At 36.9% G+C, this 12,110-nt stretch overlaps 1 protein-coding gene across 1 annotated transcript in view; it reads right to left on the bottom strand.

Moving 5' to 3' along the window:
* Nucleotides 1-12,110, bottom strand: part of LOC136034331 (nardilysin-like) — a 36,202-nt gene that overhangs the window by 23,055 nt on the left and 1,037 nt on the right. Inside the window, exon 2 of the mRNA XM_065715464.1 lies at nucleotides 1-41. Within this exon, the coding sequence (XP_065571536.1) occupies nucleotides 1-41 (41 nt within the window). The remainder of the gene's footprint in view (nucleotides 42-12,110) is intronic.

Consider the following 12,110-nt stretch of genomic DNA (forward strand, 5'->3'; position numbering starts at 1 on the left):
GTATCAACAAAACTTTGAGGCCATTATCGAGACGAAGAGATCTAAAAGAAAAAAAAGTTGAACCACTAAAATAGACCATTCTAGGGCAGAATTACTAATTTCCAGCACTGGAGGATCTGGGGGGGGCAGTAGGGACCCCCAAGATTCTTATGGCCCCCTCATTACTTATTTTTTCCTGTTTTCACAGTTTTTAAAATGAATTTTTCAATTCGGTCAATTATTGGTGCCTTTGTCACATCCCCCCACCCCAAGATTTTGATTATTGGCACCCTTGTCACATTGCCCACCCCCCAAAGAATTTTGCTGAAGATCCACCCCGGATCCCCAATGATATTTTTAGGTATCAATTTATATGACAACAAAACTAGTTTACCATTAATCTAAATAGGGCTAGTACTAATTGGGCTAGCACAATATAATATTTGGTTGTTATTTTAGATAAAAAGATATTAGTTTAAACATGTTTATCTAGTTTGTTTTTAAAATTATATGGAAATCTGACCAGATTGACCATCCACCCCCCTCCCTCCTGAAACATTTTCGATGAGAGCACTTCTTGAGAAGGCAATTATGACTTTTGATGCATTGTTATTGCATTGTAGTGTATCAGATTAACGACGCTTCCTGACTACTAAGGTTCCTGCGTCGGCCCTGCAGTGCATTCCTGCAGCATGATTCGATCTCTGGGTCCCGTATTACCAAGCTAAGGCCAAACCCACTGCGCCTAATGCATTCTTATATAAACAATAAGCTTGAATTCAAAAAAGCAGGGGTTGGTTAGAAAACAGTAGCCTCTCTAACTTTTAGAAGAGCCTTGAGATCAAGCAAAACTGCAAGTAAAGAGCCACCCCTGTAAATAAAAAAAAACTGTTTAAAAAAACATTATGATTACAATGTGTCTTAAGCCACTATTTAAAAAACATGAAATTTCTTATTTTTACAGAAAAGGAAGGTTGCGTATGCATGTTCTTTCCCCCAGAGAAATATTGCCCTTCAAAAGAAACAAAATAGATCACTCCACGAGAATGTGCCCAATTCCAGTGTTTTGGCCAACTGAACCACTATTTTGGCCCAAACAAAGCCCAATGTTAATTGAGCCAAAATTTGGAGAAACACTGAAGGAGTGGTAAACCTTCATCCCAGTCTCAAAGGCAATACGGGTATATACTATAACATTAAATAATTTCTTAAACCCCACTGCTGTTCCATTTAACCCGTTTTTTCTTCAATCAATTTTTCGTATACTATAACATTCATCCCTATACAAAGAAGCATAAAAAATTAACCATTTTCATGGTTTACTGAAGCATCCAGTTAAGGTTTTACGGGGGTGAAAGCTCCCCACTCATTGCAGAAATGATAGTTTATTCTGAAAAATTAGGTTTTATTTTGAACATAAAATACACAAAATGAGCTGTTCTTCTTGAATCATTATTCTTCAAAAGGTAAACTTTGATTTAAAGAGTGGAGTTTCAAGGGATGATAGCTTTCCTTAGATCTATGGTAACCCTAGGTTTGGTATAAAAATAAGCAGAAATTAAATAAGAGTTACTGTTCTAAATGAAAGTAAAGAGTGACACTAAAAATTAAAATGGATAAAATTATTCTGCATGTGAGGGGCACTACCTCCTTCTAAGCCCTTCCCCTCTTTGATTAAAGTTAGACCTCGTGCTTCAGAACTACTCCTCCACAGAAGAAAAACGCCATAAAATCTGAAACAACTTTTCTTAAAATTCTAGAATAACATTTATTTTAATTATTTTATTTCTATTTGCAAGGCATTTTCCCAAATGTCACACTTTCCAACAAACAGATTTAAGGCCGTGATTAAGTGCACTGATGGAACTCGAAAATCAAAAGTTAAAATTGAAAATTTATATTTAAAAAGTACTCAAAAAGTCATGGGCGAAAGATACCGCTTTCGATATTTATGTATGAAGTAACTTCTTGAAGATGCTACAAAATGTTTGCTAGGATTTTGCTCTATTTCCTCTAATTGCTTAGATATCTTTAAAAATGTCTAGCTCTTTTTCACGAGTGTACTCTATGAATGATATTGTTTTTAAAACAAAATCAGTACTATTATGAGCAGAAGACAATAGCCTATAAGATGATTGCAACCATTCTTTGATTTATTTTACTGTTTTCGAACAGTCCCATAGAATATTTTCAGCTATCTGAAATTTTTACAAGCTTTTTTGCCAAAAAGTATCGTTTCAGATCGCCCTGGAGACCAGATTGACAAGCTGGTATAATTAACCTGGTATTTCCACCAATGAATAAGTGCTATGTGAAGGGTTTTTGACAGTTGACGGTCTCTAGAGAATTGAGAGACAGAAGGCTACCCTAACTTCAATTTTGAGCCTTGGTGTTTTCAAGTTCACTTAATCACAGCCTTAATGACAAAGAATAATTCGAATGAAGTAGCAGAGAATACATGGAAAATACATTTTGGGCTATATGTTTGCATGCATATTAGGAGGGAGGGGGTAAAGTGAAGCGCTTTTATGAGTGATACAAGTATTTAAACCTTTTTCTATCTATTTTCAGGATTTTATATTATTTCCTTCTGAGGAGGTGTATTTCTACCTTAGCACTAAAAAAAAAAATCCTAATATGAGTTTAAAATCCTACTCAAGTGATCAGACTTGTATCGTCAAAGCTTAGAGTTAAAGAAAAGCAGAATCAAACCAAAATTGAGGGAAAATATAGGCAAGTTTTTTTTTCGAAGCTGAGGTGGATGTAGGCCTGTCTTCTATTCACTTTTTTAAGCATCAAAAATAGAGCAGGAGAAGAGTAGGAGCTTGAAAACACTTTCCAGAGGCATAATTTAGATCCTCATTCGATTTCCTTAAATTTTTATTATCCAAATAAGACACGTTTCCAAGAGAGAGGTGTAAGCCTGGAATTGGGGCTATTGAGAAGGAAACAGTTAAGAAAACAATTCTTACTTGAGTGTTTTTTTCATTACATTAATTCAATTTACAGGTACATGTATTTTGAAACGAGGGTGTTCCATAGGAAATATGGGAAATTTGCAGCTTTCAACAGAATTTAGTTCATGGCTCTTTACTAAAATACCAATAAATTACAGAATTTTACATATTTTCATGTAGGCAGGGAGCAGAGCTTGCATACCAATGAGAGAAAAAAAAAAACAATACACATTGTCACTTAAACAAACATAATTATTCATGCCCGCGTTTCTTATTAACAAAGTAACACTGACACGTCACTCTGAACTACCATCAACACAAGTCCATTCAAAACAATCTAATTATCAGGTAATCAGGCAATCAATCATTGACAAAATAGAAAATATAAAACACCCTCCTTCATCAAAAATTTTTTTTTTCTAATTTTTAAAGCATTGTATGAACAATATTTGGAGCAAAGATCTAATGGCAGTTAGTGCCAACACTACATCTATAGATGCAATATAGATTACACAATTCACACCTCTCACAATTTGGCAAAGTTAGTATTAAACAAGACCCAAGTCGAGAAGAAATTAGCTCTTTGGAATATAACATACCTTCCGAACTCGGAGAGGCCTACAAGTGACCATCAGCTCGATACAAGCCCTCCTGGGAAGAAAAACAAAATACAATGTATGCATATCAGAGATTGCCAGAATATCAGAAGTTGCAACTCCAATGGGGTACTCAAAAGATTAATGAAAAGTCATTTGGGTTAATTTTTCTTCTTATTCTTTTTACTTTATATAAGTAATAATCTATATATATAAAAATAAGTTGTTTGTGTACTGACATCATGTTTGTCGACTATTGACTGACATCATTATAAGGATTGAGCATTATACCGTCATGATATTGTTTGTCAACTGACGTCATGTTTGTTGACTGACGAAATTACAGACCGGGACACCGGGTATATTCAATTCAATTCAATTTATTCAAAAAGAAAAGAAAACACATAACAACAATAATGATAAAGATCCTAGAAGTGAACTTGTTAAGGACCAAAACAACAAAAAATTGTAAATAAAAAAGAGAGAAAAAAAAGAAAAGAGAAAACAAGGGTAATTAAAGCAAATTGAACAAACATTTAGAGAAATATAATATCAAGATTTTAGTACATTGTTATATAGCGTCCGAAAACTTGTGGATAGCTCGACCCTGGAGGGTATTAAATTCCATTGAATTATAGATTTATAAATTGGGGATCGCTGGGCGGAACTAGAGATACACCTGGGGATAATGAAGGAACGGTTGGATGAACGGAGACAGTGGCCTTCAGAATTATTACTATTAAAATAAGATAATAAGTGGGGAGGAAGATTTTTATGGTAAGCGGAGTATGCAAGGGATAGATTTAATTTTTTGATGATTTGTTCAAAAGGGATAATACTAAAATCGGAGTACAAGTCCTTGGTGGAATATAGTCGTGGCAACCGAAAAACTGCTTTGACGGCACGGTTTTGAGCAGATTTTAATTTATTGGTAACTGAAGGATAAGTATTGCCCCATACAGATCCGCAGTATGAGATATATGGGTAAATAAAAGAATAATAAAGGGTGACAAGGATATCGGGAGGAAAAAAATAATTCACACGATTAATTATACTTACCTGTCGCAAAATTATGGCTCTAACATAGGACACATGTGTTGCAAATGATAGGCAGGAGTCTATGTGGACACCAAGAAACTTGGCTACTTCGACCTGCGGGAGGAGATTGGTAGAATATTTTAGGCCAAGTGCTGGCTGAACTTCATTTTTTTTGTAAGGGGTTTGAAATAATACCACCTGACTTTTCTTGCTGTTAATGGTCATGCAGTTAACGAGACACCACTCCTGTACTCTATTCAGAAGGGTTTGAGTAGAGGTGACGATGGATGGTAAATTAGGACCGGTGATGAAAAAGTTGGTATCGTCAGCAAAAAGTACTGGGTGCACTGATGGGCCCAGGTCCGTAATCAAATCATTAATATAAAGGAGAAAAAGTATTGGACCAAGAACAGAGCCCTGTGGAACGCCCCTTCGGACAGGTAGGGGATGTGAAGTCACCCCGCCCAGTCTCACACTCTGTACTCTACCAGAGAGATAAGAGCCGAACCATGAGAAAGGAACTCCGCGAATCCCTAGGTTATTGAGTTTACTTAATAAAACACTGTGATCAACCATGTCAAAGGCCTTTGAAAAATCCAGAAATAAGCCCAATACAGTATTTTTAAGGTCAAGTTGGGAACGTATAAACTGTGTGGCGTCTATTAGTGCATGAGCAGTTGAAAATGTGGCACGGAAGTCATATTGATGAGGAGAAATCAACGAATCTGATGAATGATTCCCAAATACAAAGGGAGAAAGACGTCGGAATATAATTCTCTCGAGCACCTTAGATATAACTGGGAGAAGTGAGATGGGACGATAATTGCTTATCTCAGACGGATCGCCTTTTTTATGAATCGGGATAACAATTGCTGATTTAAATATTTCTGGGAAGACTCCATTGGTCATAGACAGGTTTGCTATGTGCACAATGGGTTTACAAATATAGGAAGATACGGTCCTAAGAAGCTTATTACTTATGCCAAAGAAGTCAGGTGTACTACTATTAGAGAGAGATTCGATAACTTGAAGCACCTCTTTGCGATCAGTTGGAGAGAAAAACATGGATCTGGGATTCTTGCTAGGGTGTACTGACTGTGAGAAGGAACAGGAGTTAGCATTTGGAATATTAGTGAAATAATTATTAAAAGCATCCGGTACTAAAATTGGGTCAATTAATCTGCCACTGATGTCCCTAAGGTTAATAGGAACAGATCTTGAATTCCTTTTTTTTGAAAGGATTTCATTTATTGTAGACCAAATTTTTTGCAAGTTCCCTTTGCAGTGAGAGATTTTTGAATAATAATAATTTTTCTTTGCTTCCCGGATGAGTTTGGTATATACGTTTTTGTATTTTTTATAATTAGTCAGGTCAATAACGCTACTGGTTTTGCAAGCTAACTTATATAGGTCATTTTTTCGGTATGAAGAGATTATCAGGCTATTTGACATCCAGGGGCGTATATGGGTAGTTTTTCGGTTTGATTTACGGACTGGAAAGGTTGAACTAATAAGATCACTCAATCCCTGTGTAAAACTACTTGTGGCTGAATTAACATCCTGACAATCCAAAGTCTTGGACCAGTCAAAGGATTTCAAACAATCCGTGAACCGGTTCATATTCACAGTATTATATATTCTATTAGACGTAGGGGTATTAGTTCTACAGGGTTGAGTAGCTGATAGGGAGGGTAAGGAAAGATAGATTGGAAAATGATCTGACAGGTCAGAAAATATTATTTTGGAGGACAGGTGGTTTCCCAGGGAAGTGGATACAAAAATGTTATCAAACAGTTCGTGGTAACGAACTGTAGTAAGGAGCGACCTGGCTCAATAGTAACCAAAACTCTAAAAAATGGAACTTTGATACCAATAGCTACATCAAAAGAATCGCATTTTAATGCTGGTTCTAAATATATAAGTTTCATCAAGTTTAGTCTTACCCATCAAAAGTTACGAGCCTGAGAAAATTTGCGTTATTTTAGAAAATAGGGGGAAACGCCCCCTAAAAGTCATAGAATCTTAACGAAAATCACACCATCAGATTCAGCGTATCAGAGAACCCTACTGTAGAAGTTTCGAGCTCCTATCTACAAAAATGTGGAATTTTGCATTTTTTGCCAGAAGGCAGATCACGGATGCGTGTTTATTTGTTTTTTTTTTTTCTTTTTCCCAGGGGTGATCGTATCGACACAGTTGTCCTAGAATGTTGCAAGAGGGCTCATTCTAATGGAAATGAAAAGTTCTAGTGCCCTTTTTAAGTGACCAAAAAAATTGGAGGGCACCTAGGCCCCCTCCCACGCTAATTATTTTCCCAAAGTCAACGGATCAAAATTCTGAGATAGCCATTTTATTCAGCGTAGTCGAAAAACCTTATAACTATGTCTTTGGGGACGACTTACTCCCCCACAGTCCCCGTGGGAGGGGCAACAAGTTACGAACTTTGACCTGTGCTTACATATAGTAATGGTTATTGGGAAGTATACAGGCGTTTTCAGGAGGATTTTTTTGGTTTGGGGGAGGGGTTGAGAAGAGGGGGATATGCTGGGGGAACTTTCCTTCGAGAATTTGTAATGGGAGAAGAAAATTTCCATGAAGGGAGAGCAGGATTTACTAGCATTATTTAAAAAAAAAACAATTAAAAAATAAAAGTGAAAAAGCTTGTTCAGCTGGAAGTAAGGAACAGCAATAAAACTTAAAACAAACAGAAATTATTACCCATATGAGGGGCTCACCTCCTTCTAATACCTCGCTCTTTACGCTAAAGTATTTTCAGTAATTTCAACTACTTATTCTACGGCTTTTGTGATTCAGAGGGTCATTCTTAATGAATTGGGATAAAATTTAAGCCTTAGTGTAAAGAACGAGGTACTGACGATGGGGCGATTCCCCTCATATATGTAATAAAAACATGAGAATACAAAAGTTCTTTACGTAAGCTAATTTATAAGTTACGTAAATCTTTTACCAATAAAAAGATTCGTAAAAAATTAAAAGTTCTAGTTGCCTTTTTAATTAACCAAAAAATCGGGGGGCAACTAGGCTTCGTCCCCCGCTCTTTTTCTCTCAAAATCATTCGATCAAAATTATGAGAAAGCCATTGAGCCAAAAAAAAAAAATATGCAAATTTCGTTTTGATTATTCCTCTGCGGAGAGCCAAAATCAAAACATGCATTGATTCAAAAACGTTCAGAAATTAAATAAAAAAAACAAGTTTTTTTAACTGAAAGTAAGGAGTGACATTAAAACTTAAAACACACAGAAATTACTTCGTATATGAAAGAGGCTGCTTCCTCATCAACGCCCCGCTCTTTACGCTAAGGTTTTTTACTGTTTTAAAAAGAAGAATTGAGAGAAAGAGTCAAACTTTAGCGTAAAGAGCGGGGCGTTGATGAGGAAGCAGCCTCTTTCATATACGAAGTAATTTCTGTGCGTTTTAAGTTTTAATGTCGCTCCTTACTTTCAGTTAAAAAAACTTGTTTTTTTTATTTAATCAATTAAAGTAGCGATAGACCTCATGGGATCAACTCTAGTAGGAAAAAGGATTGTGGGAAGAAGACCACTTGAGGTAAATGTTTCAAAGAAGGTATCACCATCATTGTTATTGCTAACATTTAATAAATTACAATTGAAGTCCCCAAAAACTATTGCCTTCTTTTGTGGTAAATTAATAAAACTAGAAAAATCATCAAACTGATTACAAAAGAAAGGTGCCGGAAATGAGGGTGGTTTATAAAATAACGAAAAAATAAAAGAATTCTCGTCTACACTTATGTCGACGATTATTGAATAAATGCATCTATTATTTATAGGTTGCGAGAACAAGAATTCACAATCTAATAGTCTGATGAATTTTAGAATTGATCGGATGTAAAGAGAAATGCCACCAGAGGACTTGGTTAATTTTCTTTCAATATGAATAGCTTGAAAGCCATTGAGGGAAAATTCATTAGTATCATCAATTTCTGAAAGCCACGTCTCCGTTATTCCAATTACGTCGAAAGGGCAGTAACCATTTGTTAAAATTAAATCTTTAAAATTAGCCCACTTATCCCGTATGCTTCTGATATTAAAGCAAATTACATTAAGTTTGGTCTCTTCCATTAGCTTAGGTTTTACATTTTTCACAAAATCAAAACTGTCGAGATATTTACAGTTAATTTGGTTTAAAGGGCTAACGGGGCTAGCTAAGGTGTTGGTGGACAGATTATTTTGGTCATTGTAATTATTAAAAACAACATTATTGCACAGTGATAAATTATTAAGAAACGTAAAATCTTGTAAAGTACTTGTACTTGTGTTTGTTTGACTGTTCATTTCTTAAGCAGTAGTTTCTGTGCTTCTGGACATTTATACGAATAACAGGGGTGGTCGGAGGAGCCACAGAGAGCACATTTCATGACAAGTTGACACGGGTTTTCTTTGGAGTTCTGGTGGTCACCAGTGCATTTAGAGCATCTCGGGGAAGCTTTACAGTTATTTGCAGTATGGCCGTAGCACTGGCATTTGTAGCACTGGATAGGCAAAAACTTGTACTCAGTTATAGGTAGACGCTCATAACCAATAACAAGGGGATTCTCAGTGGCATAGTTTAGGTGGTCACGTGACTCAAACTTTAATCGAAAAGACCTCGTACTTCCTAACTGAACAACTTCTATACAGTTATTAGCGAGATCGCATAGGTCACTTTTAGATGTTCCGTCAGGCACTCGGCGTACTATACCGAAAAAGGCAGGACTCTTCACTTTAGCATTAATGGATTGGTCTGCTTTGCTTAATGCATCTGCCAAAGTATTGGCGGCACCCTTGTCTGACAGAACTACTTGCCATGCATCCCTCCTAGGCCTCAAAACAACTATGCTTGAACTGACACCCCCACAAGCTTTATCCAGGAAATCTTTTCGAGCGTCAGGATTATTCAAGTTTTTTTGTGGATTTTTCACAATAACTGAATAGGACGGTTTTGTGTGTGGGGGAGGTTTCATATCAGGAATAGTTTGCACGACTGACCTTGCTTTATGGTGCTCAGCGAAGCTTTTAAATTCCATGTAGAGTTCATTAACCTTTCGAGTTAACGTAGCTGTTGTCTCCCCTGGCACACATGGGATCTGATCTGGCTCGAAAATCAGATACTGAGGTAGGCTGATCTTTTTCTCATCACAAAGATCAAAGGCTCGAACCATATCACTTACATTATCAGTCACTTTGGGGCGCTCAGTTACCCTAGTAATAGAGGCGTCAGCCCACAAAATCTTCTTTGCTTCAATTAACATATCTCCTTTGAAAAAATCGCAAGCAATTTTTACAATATTATCAGCTGAACAACCTGCATTTCTAGCCCGTGAAATGAAATTCAACACGGGATTCAAGACAAGTCTTTCACCTGGCATCATCCGGTAAAATGATCAAAGTTCATCAAAATTCGTTGGTGGGGCCACAATAGTTGTCAGTAAAAGCAATAGCAAATCAGGTAGCAATACTCACAAGATGTATATTCAGAAGTTGCGTACACAATTTTAATTATCCAAAATATCCAATTATTCAAAGCAAATTGTTCACAGCACATTACACAACTTAAATAGTTGCATACATGATTTTAATTATCCAATTATCAAAAGCAAATTGTTCACAGCACTATATAGCATTGTACACAATTTCAATAGTTGCGCAATGAAATAAATATCCAAACAATAATCCTCTGTAAATTAACCAACCAATATAAACTGGTTTTCATCCATATAGGTCAAAGACTGAATGACGACCGCAACACTCACAGAGAAATTAAAGACTGGGACACCGGGACACAGGGAATATAAATGACGACCAGGACACAACTACAACGGGGACACCAGGGGGCACAGGGGGGATATATAAATGATGATCAGGACACAGAGAATGTTTGATTAACAATCACCATCAACAAAGCTCAAGGGCAATCATTAGAATAATGAGGTATAGATCTGAATATGGATTGTTTTTCCCATGAACAATTAAATGGTGCATGTTCAAGAGTTGGTAAACCAGACAATTTATTTATATACACAGACAATGGGACAGTGAAGAATGCTGTATATTCCCAAGATATAATCATATAAGGCTTTGTATATGATGTCATTACAAGATGACACTACAGACCAGGACACAAATGATGACCAGGACACTGGGACACAGGAATATAAATGGCGACCAGGACACTCAAAGAAAAATTACAGACTGGGAGACCAGGACACAAATGACTACCAGGACACAGGGAGTATAAATGATGACTGGGACACACGGACACAACTACAACGGGGACGCTGGGGGGATATATAAATGACCACGGGGACACAGAGAATGTTTGATTAGCAATCACCATCAACAAAGCTCAAGGGCAATAATTAGAATAATGAACTATAGATCTGAATATGGATTGTTTTTCCCATGGACAACTATATGTTGCATGTTCAAGAGTTGGTAAACCTGACAATCGATTTATATGCACAGACAATGGGACAGCAAAGAATGTTGTATATTGGCGTCTAACGACTTACGTGCGGGGGGAGGCTTGGGGGGCGTGAAGCTTTTTGGCTGAAGCTTTTTGAAAAATATCTTGGGCCCCACTTTGGGTTCTAGGGAACTTAAGAGCTCATAACAACATCTCCACCAAGACCAAAGGACAAAGCTTCCACAGTTCCTTGGCCTTTGTAAATTTTGATGTTATACATGCTCCCACTACTTTCAGCTTGAGTAAATACTTTGAACCTCCACTTGTGCAGCTTGTTTTGGAGATACAGATCTTCCCTTGAATGGGATAATCTGTTCATCTATAATGTGTCTTTCTTCAGGCTCAGTTTGCATCAAATTTTCTTGCAGCAGGTCAACTATGGGCCTCACTTTGAACAAATGATTATGTCCAGGATCTGTTTTTGGCTTACACTTACTGTTGTCATTGAAGTGCAAGTACCTTCAGATCAATGTGAAACTGTCTCAGGACATCTTTCCAGAGACGAAAGTATAGTTCAGCTCTTTCTCCCAGTAGACCTTGTAGCTAGACAATCTTAATATTCCCATGTAGAGTTAGTGAAAGGTAAGAGTAAATTTCTTGTTTTGTGACATTGATGGATTTGTTGTCCTTGTCATTGCATAGGCATTTGTCTCTAACAATATCTTATCAGTCATTTCATCAGAAAAAAACATAGAAAAATATTTGGCTGGGGACATAGACTCTGTGGGTGAAGGAGTATATGCACATATAACTTGCTAATATTCAATGTAAGGTTCACAGTCCTTGTAACACCACTTGTATTTGCCCCTATTTTGTCAGTTTACCTTTTTGGCTGAAGGCTTATGATCTTCAGTTGCCCTGTCAGAGCTATTAGAGGGCCAAGAGCTAGTAGAGGGCTCAGGTTCTTCAAGATCATGGGACTTAAGAAAGTTATTGGGAGAGGGGCTGTCTCATATCTGTCCCAGCAGTGTTAACTCATAGAGGTCAGTTAGTTCAGGGTTCAGCAGTAAACACAGGCTATCACTCTCATCATCATTGTGATCTGAAAGATCT

Source organism: Artemia franciscana, chromosome 13 (genome assembly GCF_032884065.1).
Source record: "Artemia franciscana chromosome 13, ASM3288406v1, whole genome shotgun sequence".
NCBI lineage: Eukaryota > Metazoa > Arthropoda > Branchiopoda > Anostraca > Artemiidae > Artemia > Artemia franciscana.